The sequence below is a fragment of the Erigeron canadensis genome, chromosome 3 (genome assembly GCF_010389155.1).
Source record: "Erigeron canadensis isolate Cc75 chromosome 3, C_canadensis_v1, whole genome shotgun sequence".
Classification (NCBI taxonomy): domain Eukaryota; kingdom Viridiplantae; phylum Streptophyta; class Magnoliopsida; order Asterales; family Asteraceae; genus Erigeron; species Erigeron canadensis.
In genome coordinates this window covers 30,290,865-30,311,215 of record NC_057763.1, presented here as the reverse complement: position 1 = coordinate 30,311,215, position 20,351 = coordinate 30,290,865, and the positions used below count along the sequence as shown (strand labels likewise).

Genomic DNA, 20,351 nt, shown 5'->3' with positions numbered 1-20,351 from the left:
TACAAGTCAATCTTATTATTATAATAATCTCTAACCAAAGTACCAAACCACAAAGCACCTAATCACAAAAAGAGTCACCCGAGATTTTTCTTGGGCATGTAAATTAGTTGATTTTTCTGCCAACCCCACATGATTACTCCTACATTAAATTACATTAAAAATCCCTAACTTTAATAATAGCAATATTTATTCATTTTTAAAAGATAATAATATTAACAAAGCAATGACAACTGTAAATAAAAGAAATTATAAATATAAAAAAAATAAACTTTATGGGCCACATTCAAAGAGTGCCTTTTTTTTCCATGTCTTGTTTGTTTGAACTTCAAAAATATAAGAATATCTCATTTCTTATTTCTTTCATTAAAAATAAAAATTGTATTTGTGTGATTTTGTACTGATGAAGTGATGAGTGGGATCCGAAGAATGATATTTTTGTTACAAAATTAGAATGAGAAATGTTCCATATACAAACAAATCTTTACAAAAAAACTTATAAATATAGGTGGACTCATAAAACAAGGAGAATGAATAAAAATAGAAATTAATTTTTATGGTTTATATTAGTGACACCTATATTCGTAAATATTGTTTCTAAACATTTGTTTGTAAGTGTAACATTTCTCAATTAAAGTAATAAACTTTTAATAATACAATAGTGATGGTGTTTGTGGTATGGTTATTGATGTAAAAGTAATTCTTGTAAAAAGTGATAGTGTATTTACTTTAAAGGTTGTGATATACGTTGTAAATTATTTTACTAAAGTATTATATGTATATATTAAATGAAAATGTTTAATAGAGTGAATGAAAATAAGAGGTCATGTTGGAATTTGAGAAGTGGAAAGGGGATTCCCTAATGAAGTAGTATAAATACATTTCGAGTTTTCAAAATGAAAGTGATCTGTTGAATGTACACCATCAGATGTGATTTATAGTGTTGTATTGTATGACACTACAACATTTGGTGTGTATCGACAAAATTTATATCTTTTTTTAAAAAGTTGGTAACAATAAATAACGTAAATAGTCCCCAATGAATACGATGCATAGTGAATTGTGTATAATTGTGGTCAAATTGTATGTACCTTTGTCTTACAAAACATGTAAAAAATTAACTGGATCATGTGACATGAAATTAAGGCCATAGTAAATAGCAACAAAATTGTCTGTTGTTTTTACAGGATAATATAGTACGTAAAGCAATATAATACTTGTGATGTATTTATTTAGGGGTATCTATGGGATTGCGAGTATTTAATAAAATATTACATGTGTTGGATATCTGGTTTGTGTATTCGGAAATCATACTTCGACTTTTGGTGGTTTGAAGAATCAACATTCGATTTATTTTAGTTATGTAATCGAGTGTTGGAGTAATGTATTTAAATTTTCTTTATAAGGATTTAGGAATGAAATGAAGGAAATTAGAGATAGATGAAGCATAAATACATAATTTTTTATTTGTTTTGGTATTATTCTAATATCGATATCACAAAATGGTATTAAATTTTGCGCGTTTGGTTCACATAATGTTTTTAGAAGGAATGGAATCTTTCGAAAAAATTAGAATCTGAATGAATGTAATTTGACAGAATGTTTTTGATTTTTTGATAATTCAAGTGACAGAAGGAATTAAATTTCTTCCTCCATCTCCAAAAAATGAAGATTTCATCAAATGATGAAATGTTTACATTCCTACGGAATGAAATTCCTTCTTTTTTTAACAACCAAATGCACTAAAGAATGGAATTCAATTCCAATTCCATCAGATTCCATCAAATTCTGTGAAACAAATGCGACCTAAGTAGAAACGAGAATGATATCCACTTTTTTGGTTTCTAGGATTTGTAGTTGGTATTAAGACGTGATACCAAAAATGACATTTCGAATTTCAAAGGAGACCAATACGAGACCAAGAGGTCCAAGACCATCAATACCTAGACCAAGAGGTCCAAGACCATCAATACCAATACCACCGTGTGCCTATCGTAACCCACCGTAAAGCCAATTTAGGCTACTGTTCAAGACGGTGCCAAGGACCGTCCAAGACGGTGCTTATTTTTAGCAGTTTCCTTGTTGATTTCTAGCGTCTTTTTCATGGTCCTTGGATCATACGTAGCTACCTAATGAACCCTTGTTTGATGTCCGAAGTGATGTGTACGAGTCATAATCATCGTTGGAAGTGGAGAGACAACATTTAGACCTAATCAAGGGTTTAACTCAATGAATTAATACATTTATATTAATATAATGATAAGTTAGGGGCGCGAGACAATACTTGAGCAACTCTAATTCATTTCAAACCATTACTTAACAACCCTAACGACTATGTTGAGCCACGCGAGGCTTGTAAAATCATAAGTTGTCTTTAAAACCTAATTAGGGTTACGTTTTGGTTAATAATGCACACAATGTACATAATCATAGGTTGTGGACACGCGGAGCACGTTGAACGATTATAATTTTATCTTAGCTCGATCTTAACTTCATTTGCCGATCAAGATGAGTTTCGTAGCTCCCTACTCGCTTGAGATTCGGGCTGAAAAGTGTACACATCCGTGCTTGTTTGATTGTTTGGGTTGATTTGATTGACGGCTTATTGATTGTTTGATTGATAGATGGTTTTAATTGATTGTTGGATGGTTTACGCATATGATTGTGATATTGTGATTATTTAGGATAGTCGTACATACATGAAAGTCGGTTATGCCTTCAAAGGGTTTTGGATATGGTGGGAAGGCTACGGGTGACCCTATACATAAGCTTCTAAAACTTGATGAAAGTAAAACCCGCCGAAGTGTATGTACGTGTTGTTTAGTGGAGATGGATGGACTTGTGATTGAGGTTGATTATCTTTGTACTTATTGATTGATTGACGTACTCCCAAGTATCTTGCACTTGAGAACATGCTTTTGTACTTATTGATTGATTGGCTTGAGTATGATTTTCTTATTGTTTGATTGATTTGTTAACGGTTTAACCTGTTGTTGTATTATGTGTTTGGTTTGGATTTTGTGATGTGATTAGGATAGTTGTACATACATAGAAGACGATGATACACTTAATGAATAGTAAATTTGGTGGGAAGACTGCGGGTGACCCTATATATAAGCATCTATGATTCCTTAAATGTAAAGTCGTATGAAATGTATGTGCTTTGTGGTTTCAGTTGGATTGTAGTACGATGGACTTGTGGATGGATTTGGTTAAGCATGTACTTATTGATTTGCGCGGATATACCCGCAAGCATACTTTATTTGTGCGGAGATACACGCAAGCATACTTTATCTGTGCGGATATACACGCAACCATACTTTATTTGTGCGGAGATACACGCAAGCATACTTTATTTGTATGGATATACACACAAGCATACTTTATTTGTGTAGAGATACACACAAACATACTTTATATGTGCTCACTCATTACACGTGCTTATTATTACATTCTATGATCTTGTCGTGGTTGATATGTGATGCTTAAAGGATACTTGTAAGTTGTGACTCGTCTTTACCTCATACTTATATGTTATTCGACGATGGTTCCTTGTGAATCATTATTACGAACTCACCAACCTAGTGTTGACTTTGTTTAGTACACTTTTCAGGTAATCAAGCGATTCTTGGATGTGAAGTTTGATTGATGCTTGTGCTAGGACTTGGACTTGGACTTACATGGATCCAAGATTCATTCGCCCCATTTTATGCATTCTGTACTTGATTGTTGATGTTAGATTCACCGAACCCCTTTTTATTTATATAGTTCATATTTTACGATAATCTCATGCATACATTATATCTTTTTGGTAATATTTCGGGCCTAGCTTGGGGTGTTACACCTTGCTAGTCCGGTCACTATTTAATATAATTATTCTTTTGTCGTTCGAAAAGAAAAAAATTCTTATCACGAATTTTAATGGACTAATTGATTAGGAGGTAAACTCAGAGGGAAATGCAAGTCGAGCCATTTTTGAAACGAAAGCCAAACCATATCACTTTCTTCAATAGTTTATAATGTTTACTAATCCATGATCATACTAACAATTCAAAATAAAATTAAAATTGACAATAGTTTTGAATTATTATTATTGTTTTTTTTTTAAATTCAAAATAAAAGTTGCCAATATATGAAAGTGGAAGCCAGATTGACAGAGTCATAATATTGTGTCCAAGATGCATGGTTCATGGGACATGGGCACTACTAAAGGGGTTTTTCTCAACAGTTCATTCCTTGAGTGTGCTATATCTTATGGCATATCTTCCTCATACTATGCCCCCTAAGTTTGAGAAAAATCTTCTCATGCAATCTAGCATTGTACCTTACAATGGCAACTACTAGGCTACAAGCCTACAAGTATGAAAACATAATTTGCCATATATCACTAGAAATGAACATACAATCTTTTTCTTTTATTCACTAATTTAAACATATTTATTTAATAAGTAATAATATATATACTTAAAAATATGCCTAAACATATGTCTAATTCATTCAATAAATGACACATGTATAACACTCATTTTCTTTCTTTATTACATTTAATCATGTCACATGTCAACTCTAGATTTTTAGGTACATCTTTAGGCATATTATTTAGACATATTATCTATCATTTTCCTTATTTAATATACCTATAATACCTTTAACGAAATAATTTACAATATAGTTTATTACTCAATCCTTAAATAATCATGCTAACTCCTTTTACATTTATTATTTTTACATTTATCACCGCTCCACACCGCCACCGCCACCGTCGCACCATCGCATCGATGTTACTACTATCGCCGCCGCATTGTACGGTCATACTTTTAGTGGATGTATAATTTGTAAAGAAATTATGCTCCTAAATCGAAAGTATAAGTTTAAAAACTCAGAAATTAGGATTGTAAATAAATGATATCCATGTTTAGTTTACTCAAAATTACAATTATTAAGCCTTATATGTGGGTCTAACCGGAATACTCTTCTCTCTCTCTCTTATTTTTTTATTTTTTTTTTCTCTCTCAATATCCTCAATATTTCAATGCTACTACAACGATTTTCGTACTACGAATAAGATTACTTGTCTTGCATTGCATGTGCTACTTTTTGTGATCAATTGTTTGCTTACACTCATCAATAAGTTTATTTTTGGTCGATATCTCTTTTCTCTTTACGTATTCAAAAAGAGCCTAGTTAATTTTACCATTATCTTGACATGAATTTCTTGTTAGATTATTTATTCTGTCTTAGGCCCTACTTTGAAACCTCCCTTTCTAAGAAAACGAATTTAGAGGACGATTTGAGATCACAAAAAGTATATACGTGTATGATTATGACTTCTAATCTATAACTAATGGGACCATTGTCTAATCTTTTTCTATAATTTGTTTAATCTAATTATATATAGTTTTATATCATAAAAATATCGACAGAAAGGGAGATTCCAAATCATACATCTAACATTGGGTTAGTCACTACATTGAGTTTTGTATTGTTAAAGTTGTTAAAAAGTATTAGGTATAGCTAAATTCAATACATTTCCTTGAATCATTTTATCTAAAGTTTAACTTATAATTCAATTAAATTTCTAAAGGCTAGAGCATTTATAAAATGTATTAATTTAAAATACTACGAGTAATATATTAACAAGCTAAAAGAATAACAAGAAATGAGAGTCGGTGATAATATCCACTTTTGATAAAAGAGAGTCGTGCAAAGGAATAAAACAAACCAAAAATGGTGCCATAATTAATCATTTTAGTGCATGAAATGACAAAAGCATACCATGTGTGGTGCCAAGATTTCAATAGCTGGCTCTCAACTCCCATCCCTTTTATTTCTTCATTAATTAATTGATATTAATATTAGTATTTGTCTTCCTTTTCTTCTAGATACCATTAAAAATATTTAAGTGATGATTCGAGATCTAACAAAAACATAGTTCTCACATGTTACCCTTTTGTAGCTTCTTAGGAAATTAAATATAAACGGACCAACAAGATGTTCATCAACGTTAAATACAACACTAGTATGCGAGTGCTGTGGACAGTGTTAGATTTTCAGGAAAGTCACATAGAAGGCTGAAAGTCACATAGAGAGCCGAAAGTCACCGTACCCAGAATTAATACTATAATAATAATAATAAGTCTCCCAATAAAATACGATAAAATAACACTACGAAGCGTAACTACGGAAAAGTACGTATGAATTTTAAAATTTTGTTGAATTACACTTTTATTTATATTTTTTTTGTTATAAACAATAATTTTAAGGCGAATGAAATATATAGATAGGTTGCTTGTAACTTAACAAAAGACACGAATTTATACACCATGCGTCTATTTGTTGCCAAAGACAATAAGCCCATATCCCCCACTCATTAGTTCCGGAAAGAAAATTGTTGCCACTAGATGGAGTTTATACCCTCTTAGTATGGCAAAACTTTATAAGAATTCCCTATACTACAACTTTGAGTAAACTTATGTATTGAATAACTGTAAATGAGCCAAATTAGGAAAGACCTAAAACAAGAAAATGTATAAAGAACCGTACTAAAACCTTGAACGGACAAGAACGAGAGGCGACAACAATGCACGTCATTTATGCATCACATTCGTCGTATCTTTCAAGCGACTTCTGCTTCACGAGTTTGGCATGAACCTTAAGGCATGGCAAACATGACCAAAATGTTTGGCATGAATCTAGAGGCAAGGCAAATCGGATGCGTATGATTTTACTTGGTAATTTACTTAGAAACCGCCTTTTAATCAAGTTTTGAAGACACTACACAACTATAAAAAAAATAATAATAATAAATAAAAAGGTTCTACATCCAAGTAGCAGATGACATTAATGGAAAATTTAAATTAACCTATGATCTAAAAAATTACCGAGTTCAAATCTTCTTTAGCCTAAAATAGAAATTGTATTGCTACATGTTATCAAAATATCAATAAATTAAAGTAATCAAAACTCACTCTCATAATTAATACTCAACCAACTACCCTATCTAGTACAGTTTAAGCAAACCAAGCCAGCCATACCACATGGTTGGCATGCTATATCAATTCACAGGCATCCTTTTCAAACCTTCAATTGAGCTAAATATAATGTACAACTATATATAAAACACATGTCTAGCCCAATAGGGTGGCACCTAGTATTGATGGTGTTTGATTACCTAGCCCATCAAAACGGTCCCAACTCAAAACCATGTTCAATTTAAGGATCATTAGTGTTTTACTTTTTCTTGCACAGAATGGATAGTCCCAAATGGTGCCAAGTTGGTCTACATATTCAAGTACAATCTGGCACCAAACTTTTGATGGTAACCAATAAATTGTCTAGAAATGCTTTCATAAAGACCCAAAAAATTTCAAAATTTGAGATGATACAAGTTTCTAAAAGGTGGGATTATAAGCACTAATGTAAGAGTTACACATGATAAAGAACTATGTTTGGAACCACCGTCCTAGCCGTTTTGAACCTTGCTTTTCGCCATCATTTTTATTGGTTCGGTTCCCTGAGAACTTGTTTGTATATTGTTCAATAAGCATGTCTAGTTTGTCCACCGTATCTTGCCCTAATGGATCTTTGTTTTTCCTTCTCTTTGAAGTTTTATCTTCAATCTGTATCTCCTTTTGATCTCGTGTCCTCTTTTTCATGGGCACGACAGCTACACGTGTAGGCCGGACTGTACCGGAGGTGATTTTGTCAATGGCTGCTTCATGACCCTTCTTTCGTTTTCCCTGCTGGCCCTCTAAAGATTTCTTAGAGTCAATATGCTTTTTCATGTTGGGTTTAGGTTCCGCTTCCATCCCTTTAGTATTCCTACTTTCTTGTAAAGTATCTGGGGTTTTGCGTTTTCTTGACATGTCATTCGACCTGTCAGCTGGTTTGTGAAAATCAGTTTTCTTGTTCGTGCTTTCTACATCATTTCCAAATCCTTGCTGCTGAGCTTCAATCTTATCGTTACGCTGCCTCAATGTTTGAACATTGTCAAGAGCGAATTCCACAATTGGACGATGCTCGGCAGTAAAAGTTTCTGTGTTCCATACAGACAAATTGAGTATCAAAACCACCGTTCCAATACAAATGGGAAACCAGATTATATGTAAGATGGCAATTTTGAGCCTCTCTCTATAACAGATGGTTGGCTTGGCAGTGCTTTGTCTCAAATGGGCTGAATTAAAGATGTGCTAATTTAAGAACCGGACAAACAGTTTGAAACTCCTCCCAGTATTTTTGTTTTAATGTAGACAGTAGAAAACCTCCTAAACATTTTATTCAATCTAAACACATTCATAAAGATAAAACTAGAAAAAATAAAAATAACAGACACAAAAGTCTTAATCCATACCCGGCCTGTCTCAACATGTACCAAAACTGCCTTGTTTCAACAAAATCTGCCCGACCCACCTATTTGCCACCTCTATTGGACGATGCTACATGTGTATACTGTGCCATCAAAAGGGCTAAACCTGTGAAAGGAATAACATACCAGGATTGTTATTAAGAACTCTAAGAGCCACGAGGGCATGTTGATGTTCTGTGAACTCGATAAATGCAACCCCACGAGAATGATTCTTTGAAACTTCTTTTCCTTTGACAGAATCCTTCAACAACTTAATCTATATGAAACATTACAAAAGTAAGGGAAAGAAAAGGCAAAATGGAATGGATCCCAAGCATTAACAATTACTAGAAGTTACCTGTCGAATTGTAGGCTTTTGTTTCGTAGCACGAGATGTAACAGCATCTAAGCAAAGTCTTTTTAGTTGTTTTTCATTCATTGCCTTGGGTACATTGTACATGATGAGCCTCGTCCTTGAAACATGGAAATTTGGTGATTTAAGCTTGGTTGCCTTCTTCTGCTCCAACCTGTTATCCATATTTCCCAAAGAAAGGTCAAAATTCCGCAAAAGAAACTGAAGATCATTTATATTTACAAGAACCAAACAAAGAACTACAAGTTAGAGCAGGTCAGGTTAGGTCAACATACAGACACTTCTTTTATCCACTTGTTTGTTATTATAAATATATGATTACAAATCTAAAGTACTACAAAAGGTGGAACTGCAGGTTCTCTCAATGCTCTAACACCCCCACCGAATATGTCCATTGATCGACGGCCACTCCACTTGGCACCGTTACTATATAAAAAGTTAGAATTAGTACTCGGGGATAAGCTTCATTGTCGAGAGGGAAACAGTTCCAAAATATATTATTCAACCACTTTAGTCGGTGTCGTGCTTCGAAGATATCTTATTCGTTTGACCCATTTGAGGAGATTTTACCCGTTAGATTCAATTTACCACCTTTGGACCCATTGGAAACTAAGCACTAACCCAAATGACCCGTTTATAGGTAAACAGGTCAAAAGTCCTGCCTCTGATTTATGTCAATAAAAAAGACACGGCCATGCCATACGATTATTCAACGCATATAGTGATGTTGTTCGAAAGACCATGTAAACCAGTAATGGAAAAACATAATCCATCTTAAAGTACTGAAGTTCTTGACCTAAATTTCACCTTTTTATGTTCAATTTCTCCAACAAATTCTATTATTTACAGGTCAAACTGTCTTCTGAAAAAACTTACGATCGACGCTTTGACATGTCGCTATCTGAAACTCCTTCAGCGGCAGGGGTACCCTCAAGAATAAGACCTTCCTGTAGAAGCAAAGACAACATATATTTTTCAGAAATTAAAAGCTGTGAAATTTACCTGAAATGTAAAGATGAGAAAACGGGTGTATTGGGTAATGGGTTAAAAGATTGCTGGTCTAGAAAGCTAGTAACTCGGATGCCAGGAACTGACTGGGTCAAAATGAGAAGCGTGTTGTTCAGGCAGGATGGCCCAAAACACATTGCATCAAATATGAAATATTCTTGATAGAAAGGGAATTGATTATGATAGCAAAACTATATCATTTCCAAGAATCTAACCATTTATATAGGATGATATGGAGAGCTTTAGCATTAGAAATGGGTGACTTTTAATCTCTTTGACCAAGGTTCTTTTAAGCTGGCTTTTCTAAACTATCCCAGTTTACACATTAAAGATAAAAATTTCCGAAATCAGCCCATTCTTAATTAAAGATTAAAACTGCCACAGCTGCTAAAATAGATGCTAAATTAAGTTGGGACCGACCTTAGCTAAGTAGAGATTGCGGTGGTCAATCTCTTCCTTTTTCGTCTTTTCTACTTCCTTATCATGGGCTGCTTTCTTATTCAAGGCCTTCAAAACTTTTAGTTGTCTGCCTTTGAGAATAATACCCAAACCAGCTACAGAAGTTGCTGCTGCAAATGCAGCATCAGCAGCATCAAGTGTTTTAAACTTAAGAAATCCAGTTCCCCTCGGTCTCCTGCAAAACAAAGTAACAATTTTTTTGTTTACAACGACATAATATAAGATGAGTAGAATCGACAATGTAGCTATCAAAAGAATTATTACTTGGTAACCGGATGGAGAACAGGTACAAACGACTGGATTTCACCAAATCCTGTGAAACGCTGTTTGATTTCGTCATTAGTAATATCAAAGGGAAGATTACAGATAAAGAGTGTTCTCTCCAACTCTTCTTCTGTCTCGACTGGTTTTATATTTGTCTTTTCAGTTTTAGCCGAACTTTCATTTTTGGTTAAACTCTCAGATTCTTTGTTTGGTAAATTTACGATTCCATCATCCTTTTTCTTCTGAACAGAGATAAAATCATCATTGACAGGGGCAACAGGTCCTTTCAATGAAAGCAAGTTATTTAAAACTTTTTTTGTGACATCTGCTTCGTCATCAAAATTCACTTCTTCTTTTACTAAATCAGAGCCATCTGACACATCAGCATCTCCATGAGAATGATGTGTATTACTGTTCATCTCAGCATTATCATCCTCCAAATCCCTATTAAAATCCTCTTCATCGTCACTTTCTTCCTGATCTGTAAATACTTTGTATTAAAGAAAAATAAACAAAAGAAAAAAAAAAGAAACATGCAACTTGCAAATGCACCGACACGGCGGATGCAAGAACACACAGTATATTCACATGTTGACAGATCAGCAGAAAACTCAAAATTCAAAATAGCTCCATATAACCGAAGATCCTTGCCTAACTAAGCACGTAAAAATCAGCCAAAGCTGGATCCCACTGGTTTACCAATTTTACTAAATTATATAACAATAACAATCTCTAAATATATATAAAAGAGAAACCTTAATTCATAATTGGAGAAGTATGAACCCTTAGATGAAGTTCAACTTTTAATTAGAGCCATTAGATCAAATGATGATGTCATATACCTTATTTAACCTTTTTAGCTTTATGGGATTCATTTAGCATTTTCCTAGTTTTATTTTAATAAATTTAAACTATTATTATTTCCTTATTTAAGTTTGTAGACATTAATAACTAATGTTTTTAATGATATAATTATGGAAACTAATACTTTTATATTTTACATCATTCTTTATCTTTAAAGTTAATTTTTAACTTTTTACAATAAAATTTTCTTTTTTAATGTAATACGTTTTTATTAAATTATATTTTTGTATAGGATTTTTATCATATAATGAATAAAACTTGGTTATAAGGATTTTTGTATAGGATTTTTATCATATAACATTTTTATTAAATAATTGTTTTACCTCTTAATAAAGAACTAAAAAATAAATGTGAAGTATATAATAAACTATCACAATTATATATCAGAAAAATAATTGTATGAAAATTGCAATGATATCATGCATAATTTTAACTTAGATTAACACAACATGTGATATATATATTGATAATTAAACTGCTGAGTAATTTTAGTGTATAACTAAATTATTCGAGCAAAACATTAAAGCACAAGTACAATGACAATGCAGACATATCCGGATGAATGAAAGACATCCAAAGAAACAAAAACCTTACTTTGCGAGACCTCTAATAGATGATGTATCCATTTTTCAACTGTCTGGTCATTGTTAACCGAAATCTAAACGATCGTTAACGTAACTTCATGTGTTTTTAGTAGTTTAATTCTTACTTGGTTAAATATTTGTCTACTTATGATATTATAAAAATTTAACATGTCATTAATTATATATGTTTCCCGCGTATTATGCGGGTAATAATCTAGTATAAGAACTTAAACACAAAGGTTGAATTTTGTAGCTCAAATGAAAAAACTTTAGCCCAATAGTTTAGGTCAAGCTGCCATCGGTTTATGGTCGGAAGAAACTTAAAAGCTTGGAAAATCCAACTGTAGTATATCAATGAAAAACAACTCAAGGCGATCAGGGATTGTCACATAACTAAAATAAGGGCAAAGAAAAAGTGTACCATCTTTTTGTGCAACTTGAGCATCAGCTGTATATATATTCTTTGGAACAGCCCAATCGACAGCTATCGGCCTTTTACCAAAACTGTTTCCATTGAACTTCTGAATTGCCTGAAAAAAATGATTACAGAAGGTTAAAGCTATTGCAAAAAGTAAAAACTATATATATATATATATTAAAATAATAATAATAAATAAGTAAATCAGTTGATGTAACTAATGGTTCATTATCCATACAGTTTCTGCATCCTGCTTGCATGTGAATTTGACAAATGCAAATCCCCTTGACAGCCTACGAAAGATAAAATAGTTTTAGTTCAACATGACATAGGGTCAAGGAAAACATAATATGAGATATATAGACATACGCTGAATCAGGTTTTTTAGGAATATACACATCCCACACAAAGCCTGCTGATGCAAACATTTCTTTGATCTCATTGATAGTTGCCTGCATTTATGTTAAGAAAGTACCTGGCTTAAAACTAACCCCTTGTAAACAGATAGTAACCTAAATGAGCAGTCAATTAATTTACCTTGAATGGAAGATTCCGTATAATAAGCTTCCATTTCTGTACCTTGGAACCCTAGTATCAGTTACAAAACATATTAGGCCACACAGGTTTGAATAGAAGTTAGCAAATAAATAAGTGATAACAAAGCATTCCTATTCCTTTATAGATCCATTGCCATTCATTGTTTATGTCATAGGACATTAAGCATTTGGTCTCTCCATTCATAACATTCACATAAAGTAGACAGCAACTTCAACCCATTTAATGAGCCAATTCACGTCATGTTTATATCTAATGATCAGACATAGCTTGAACCAAAAGTGTAGTTTTAATGCATAAAGCCTCCTTCAATAGTTTAATCAATAAACTGGGTTATCAATAAAAAGTTATAACACTTGTTATTATATTTGACACTAACAAGAGCACTGGGAATGGTTTCCTCGCCACCATCCCATCTTTCTTGCTACCTCATCACCACATCAGTACATCACCCCCACCCCCTTTCGGTCGCATGATATAAATAAAAGGTTTTGTCATGCAGTTCACTATTAAAAACTAGTCCTGGAGCAAAACAATTGCATAGAAAATCTGGCATTTTCATAAGAGCTTCTAAAGGTTTATACAGTCCTGGAACTTTTTTATTAGACTTACTTCTCCACCTAACTGGCGTGCCCAAACCGTGCCTCCACTTAAACTTTTCTGATGTAACTTTGTGACACAAGCCCGAGCTGACTTGACACTGTCATAAACTATAGATGAGGCACCTAATCTGCATCCATCTTGAAGAAGTCCTGTAACAAAAGGCACAATGTAAATAGGGTTCCCTGAAGAATTAAAGCCACTGTAACCGCTCAAAGTGATAAATGGACAATGAAAAACAATATAAGTATGTATTTCTAAAGAAACTAAAATCATTTGATATTATAAAATTCAAAACATGAAATATTATATTGCAACTCAAAGAATATAGTAAAAAATTATTGAAGAGAATAATGAGTTGGCCATGACTACATATCTGAATACTCTGGAGCATCAAGTTCATGATTGCAATGATATTCAAATGATCTGTGGTTGCTAACATGATAGCAGTTCATGTTAATTTAATTTATGAGCAAAGACCGTGCAAAGCATAATTCAGATAGCCGTAAAGATTAGTGCTGATGTTTTGCTTAAACATGCTATGTACATTGCAAAAATTATGTGTTTTTCACGAACCGATTCCAAAACTTATGTACTTAATGGATTGAGGATTCATGGGGAATATATATATATATATATATTATATATCAAAGAAACATGTGTATCCTTACCATGATGTGTAATCTCTTCTTTAGAAAGAGGGTAAGTTATAGAAGACACAGACCCACACTCTCTAGCATGACGGTGAACATCTTCTGCCATATCATTATTGAGAATCCCACCAATTATGACTGTCCTAGCAACCCTGTTTATAGTATCAATAACCAGAAAAATGGTGACATTATATCAGCAAATATAACAAACACATAGGAGGTTGAAGTCAAGTTTACAAACATTACATGCAACATTGATTCTAAAGAATCTACAAACATTAAATATATAATAGGGGTTTTAAAGCAAACAGCTGAACTGCAGACAGAAAGCAAACAGAAAAAAAAAAAAAAAAAAAAAAAATTAAGCCAGTAACTCATTTCAGTTTGTGTTACCAAATTTGGCTATCTATAATAAGTAACCAGTTTTGGTTCGGTACTATGAAAAGCGAGTTCTCGAACCATATCAATTGTAGCTATATATACATAGATTATCCAGAAATTCTACATAGGCAGTCTAGACAAAGCTTTTAAGACATGAAAAATATAAAAAAAACAATTATCCAAACTGATTATGCTAAACGAATAAACCAACTTAAACTTCAAAGTTGTAGATCTGTCGATCTGAATATACATCAAGAAAGTAATAAAGAGATAGTAACAACAAGATGCAAACAAGTACAAGACTTAGATAAATGAAAAGCCAAAAGGAAAGCATTTAGAAATTTGTATGAATTCAAATATAACATCATGAACAACCACATATTTCGACAATTTCACTAGAAGATATTGAATTACTGGGGTAATGCTACAGACGTATGTGATCCAGTTTCAGAAACTATATAGCAAATTGTTCGGCGAGGATGGTGAAGAGGATTGGTATGAGCTATAAAATGACATCGAAATACCTCTGCTTTTCAGAAGAAGTTCCATCCACACGTTCGGTCTTCAAGGGAGCCATAGCTTTCTTCGTCTTATCACTTTTTCCTGGATATTTAAGAGGGAGTCATTTTCCTGGCAGAAGATTCTACTATTCTAGTGCCACTAATAAAACAAAAATGTGTGAATACCTTTATCTTGAGAGTTGGGAGCCGTCTTTGGCTTTACTATTGGTGTTGATGAATCACCTTCCACAAGTTCAGCCTTTACGGGATTGACTTCTTTCTTCTTATCAATTTTTCCTGGATATTTAGAAATATTGGGCGGGAAGGGGGGTCACTTAACTGACAGAAGATTCTACTATTCTAGTGCCACTAATAAAACATAAAATGTGTGAATACCTTTATCTTGAGAGTTGGGAGCCTTCTTTGGCTTTACTATTAGTGTTGATGAATCACCTTCCACAAGTTCAGCCTTCATGGGTTTGACTTCTTTCTTCTTATCAGTTTTTCCTGGATATTTAGAAATATTGGGCGGGAAGGGGGGTCACTTAACTGACAGAAGATCCCAATGGTAATTAACTACTAAATAGAAAAGGGCTTGGTTGTTCACACCTATTTCTTGAGAATTCATGGACTGTTTACGCTTTTGTACAGGTTTTGAAGATTCGTCCTTGTCATCCTTCGTCTTGATGGTATCAGCTGACTGAAACAATGAATTTTCCTTACCATCCACTGTCTTGATACTGTCACTAACAAAATCATCCTTGCCACCATTTGCCTTGATAGTAGATGGAACCACTAAAGTTACCCAGTCACAGAAAAACAAGGGGTTATACAAACATGGCTATCTATGTTTATGCATTTTGAACAAGACACATTATCGTAATGCTCATAAGATGAGCTATAAAAACCTTCTGTTCCTTTAGATCTCCGTTGCTCAAGAGAAGGCCTATGCATTGCATGTTTAACTCCAACAGTGCGACCTCCAACAGAAGAACCATTTTTAAGCTCAATTGCACGGTTAGCATCTTCAGTCACGGCGCTATTTTTGAAAACATAAGCCAAAAGTAAAAGGGAATCCTATGAAGAAATATATAATATGAATGAAATAGATACAGATTCGATTGCTTGAACAACTGAATAACATGATTTAACTTATGGTGAAAAAAGTACAAACATTAGCCCCAAAAAAAATGTGCTAATGAGATCTATAACTACCCGTAACTGAAAGCAATGCCTTCCTTTCTAAATTTTTAAAGCAGATTATCCATTCATTTGTTGTTCCCAACTGCTATTAAAAGCTTAAACTGTGGTTTTTATTAAGGTATAAATATGTTATTGATCATAAGGAACACATGTAGTAAGCCATAAGGAAAAAAAGTGTGGTCACAGAAGGTAGTCAAGGATATGAATATTTAGATGCACTGACACAGATGACATTTACTGGCACTACTTTATACTCTGACATATTCCGAAGATGTACAGCTAAAAACAGCAATCATTTTACACTAGGCCAAGTTTCTAATTACACTATTCAGGAACTACAAATGAGCCGACAAAAGAAAAAATGAAATAGTTAGTTACTAACAGTTTTAATAGCCAGAAAGTAGAAACACAAGTGATGCATTTGCATACCAAAAAAAGTGTCGTGTCGAGATTGCTAAAGTTTAAAGAAGGATTTAGTATAAGAGAACAGTTGTCTAATGAGTACATGATTGTTCACTTAAAAATGAAAATATGTATGGCAGAAAAAAACAAAAACAAAGTCCCTTTCAGACTTACAAGTGGACATAACCAAAGCCGCGATGTTCAGACGACCCTGTAAAACAAATATCAGCACATGTTCAGTTTCAAATAAAAGAAAAAAGACTCTAAGATTCACTCAAAACTATAGAAAGAAAAACAGTACCAATGTTCAATGAAATAATATAATCTCCCTTCAAATACATAGACAGGCTCTCAATTGAATGGTGCACCTAGTATTTTCCCATTGTAATATAGAAATGTGATCATTGGAAATATGATAACTCTTCTATTCTTAGCACTCGATTCATTAACATTGCAACAACTTCATGTCACAGATTCTTAATCATAATGTTTCCTTTCCCTTATGAAGCTGTTTATTCGCCATGATTTAAGTCACTAAGTTACAAATTATTTATATGCACCAACTTTGATCTACAATATTTAGCAGCTGATCAAATAGTATCAATAATATTGCATTTAAATGTACTCAAAAATTAAAACAGCCCTTATACTCTCCCCTTCTCTTACACCACTACCACCAACCATCATCCACGGCAGCCAAGAATTCTGATATTTTTGAAAAGCTAGATACTCTAACTTCAATTTTTTCCTGTGCAATATTACCCAACACTAGTTGTTGCAACCACATTGTGCCGGTAGTATACTAACTATTATTATTTTTTTTAAAAATGCAAAATCAACTTTTGCAACTTTTCTTCCCACTTTCTCGGTATTAATAATCAGTATCAATCTGCGACTCAATGTTATACAGGCCTAAAAAACCTACAATGCAAAAGCTAAAAACTTTCTTCTAATAAATACAACCAGCAGCGTGTTGCCTAGTCGGTTCTTAATACAGGTCAGCTAGTAAAGACCCACTGCAGCAAGTGAGCTAAATCTACCTCCCACATCCACACCTGTCGGGATTGCCCGAATTTCAATCTTTCAAAAATTTGCACTAAATTCTTAATCTCTAATTCAACTTATAAAAACCAAAAACTTATTGCAGTTTACTTCTCGATACAACAAACATCACACTCAACAAAACCAACCATATTAAATAATCTTTAAAAAAAAAAAAAACTAACCTTTTTGTGTAACCATAAAACACCTCCTAATTGGTCCAACATCACTGAATGTTTCTTCCAACTGCACAACATTTTTAACTCTAGCTCACACTTCATTTTCACATAAGTATATATGTGTATGCATATAATATATATATATATATATGTACAAAAAAAAAGAAAAGAAATAAGAAAACTCTAACCTGAGCATTAGAGAAAGTGTAAGGCAGATTATTAACAAAGACGGTGGCCGGACTGTGCTGGGGTCCACCGGAATCTGGGTTCATCATCTTCTTCTTGTTTTTGCCCATTTTTAAAAAAATAATAATTATTATTACTGGTATTTCCAAGATTTTCAATTCGCGGCAGGGTTTTGGGTTATGGGTTTTAAGGGTTGCGGCTGTTTTGATATTTTTGTCTTGGTTTATATCTTTAGCCCTTTACAAGTTGTTTAAGTTTATATTTTGTTCCCTTTTACTTGTGTTTTTGTATACAACTTCCCTTTTCTTTCAATCAAGAACACTTTCAAATTGAATAAGAACAAAATTTCGAGAAAACGAGGTAATTCGACTTCAGGTTACTTGTAAAATGTGGATCTTTATTAGATTATACTATCCTTTAGCCCATCAGATAGACCAATAATCTTAATATCTTAATATATATATTAAAGGTAAATATCAAAATAATCTATAATAATATGGGTTTGTTTGGCAAAATTGGTAGTTGTAGCTGTTAGCTAGTAACTGTAGCTGGTAGCTAAAGCTTTTTAGATATATTTAAGTGTTTGGTAGAGTAGCTGTAACTTTTTATAGAATGTTAGAATGATTAAAATGAAAATAAATAAATAATACTTGTTACTAAATATTGTATTATATATATATATATATATATATATATATTCATTTAAATATATAAAAATGAAATTCTATTTATTGCTTATCCATATCAGTTACAAATACATAATATACATTAAATTGTGCAATTCCCATTTTGATATTAATGATTTAAATCAAAATTATTTTATATATATTGCTACTGCTAGTAGCGCCCAAGTCAAAATTAAAGTTATATACATGAGAATAGCTCCTTCTACCAAATGCAAAAAATAGTCAAGATGTCAGAATAATAAATGTCATGTCATGGTCATTTATGTAATTTCGTTATTAAAAGCTTCCACCTTCTACATAACGCTAGTCAAGGAAGCGTTTAACTTTTGAGTTTTTTCTCCAAATTTAAAAGCTTGAAGCTCTTTAACCAAACGAAGCTTTTTGACAGATGGAAGCTTTTTCTTAAAAGTTTGAAGCTTGAAACCCTTAAAAGCTCCAAAAAGCTTCTTGCCAAACATACCCTATAACTAAAAAAAGGGGTTGGGGTTACACTTGGCACCCCTAATCCCCATCCTTGAACCTAATCCTCTATTTTTTAATATTTTTAAAAATAATGACCGACCTTTTACTTTTAATAAAAAAAAATTTTTTATTATTATTATTTTATTTTTTAAATCTATATATATATAAACCCAACCCAAAAAGCTACGGAAGTAAAAAAATTTACCAGATTCAACTTACAAGGTTTGTTCGACTAACAAGGTTTCTTTAATTTGTGAACATTGAATTATTAGTTATAATGTTTTAATTTAATAATATAGGTTTTAATTTATCGACATAATCAATGTTTTTTAGTTTAAAAGAGTTAATTTGTTAACATTGAATTCTTATGTTATTGTTTTGTAATCCATTATAGGTTCATTATGGCTTCTTCAACAACAAAAAATAAGACAACATTAGTTTATTTTGAAAATCTTAAGCCAACACATGTTAACCATCATCTACGATTCCATGTTGTGCATGTATGGACTATTCCAGAGTGGAATAATCCAAAGAAAATCAAAACGTTCGAGATGGTCTTTGTTGATGAATTGGTATGTATTTTTCAAATTATTACTATACACTTTTTGTTTCTCTTTTTGTTGAACTTTTTGTTCCTCTTTTTGTTGAGCTTAATTCTAAATCGTTTAGTCTAAAATTGTTCTTTGTGTTTGTATTAAGTTTAGATATAACAAATTGCAAATTTTTTATTTAACTAAAGTTGAAAAAAAGGTAACTGAAATCAATATTTATATGAAGTTAATTTTCATATGTTTTTTCTTTAGCTTTCGTATTGATTAAGTTGTGATATTGGTCATATTGATGATTGCTCGAATCATACTGTTATTGTGTAAACTTTTAAATCATCTAAGTTGCTCGAATCATATTGATGTTAATTTTTTAGCTTTGATTAATATATTTTGAGACTACCCTTCCATTGGACGGGCCTAAACACTAGTAAATAATAAAACAGTGAAAAATAACAAAAGATGAACCAAACAAATTTAAAAGAATAAATCTTTTTGTAGTAGAAAAATAAATTATAATCAAACTATAATTGACAACAAGCTAAATTAAAAGAGAAAAAATAACAATAACATAACAATTCAATATCAAATAATAAACAAACACGAACAAAATAACAAAAGTAAAAGTTGTATAAAAAAACATATGT

General features: G+C 32.4%; 1 protein-coding gene across 1 annotated transcript; it reads right to left on the bottom strand.

Annotated features, from left to right (window-relative positions):
- Positions 1-7,307: 7,307 nt before the first annotated feature.
- On the bottom strand, positions 7,308-18,195 carry LOC122594138 (RNA-binding protein 28). Its single transcript, XM_043766611.1, has 20 exons — positions 18,014-18,195; positions 17,832-17,892; positions 16,780-16,816; positions 15,909-16,039; positions 15,610-15,795; positions 15,397-15,507; positions 15,187-15,297; positions 15,025-15,103; positions 14,138-14,271; positions 13,479-13,618; positions 12,849-12,899; positions 12,681-12,763; positions 12,550-12,604; positions 12,315-12,423; positions 10,446-10,926; positions 10,143-10,356; positions 9,591-9,661; positions 8,700-8,868; positions 8,489-8,618; positions 7,308-8,032 (listed from the first exon to the last, which is right to left on the bottom strand). Exons 1-20 carry the CDS (start codon positions 18,119-18,121, stop codon positions 7,440-7,442), a joined length of 3,054 nt encoding a protein of 1,017 aa, XP_043622546.1. The 5' UTR covers positions 18,122-18,195; the 3' UTR covers positions 7,308-7,439.
- Positions 18,196-20,351: the final 2,156 nt, after the last annotated feature.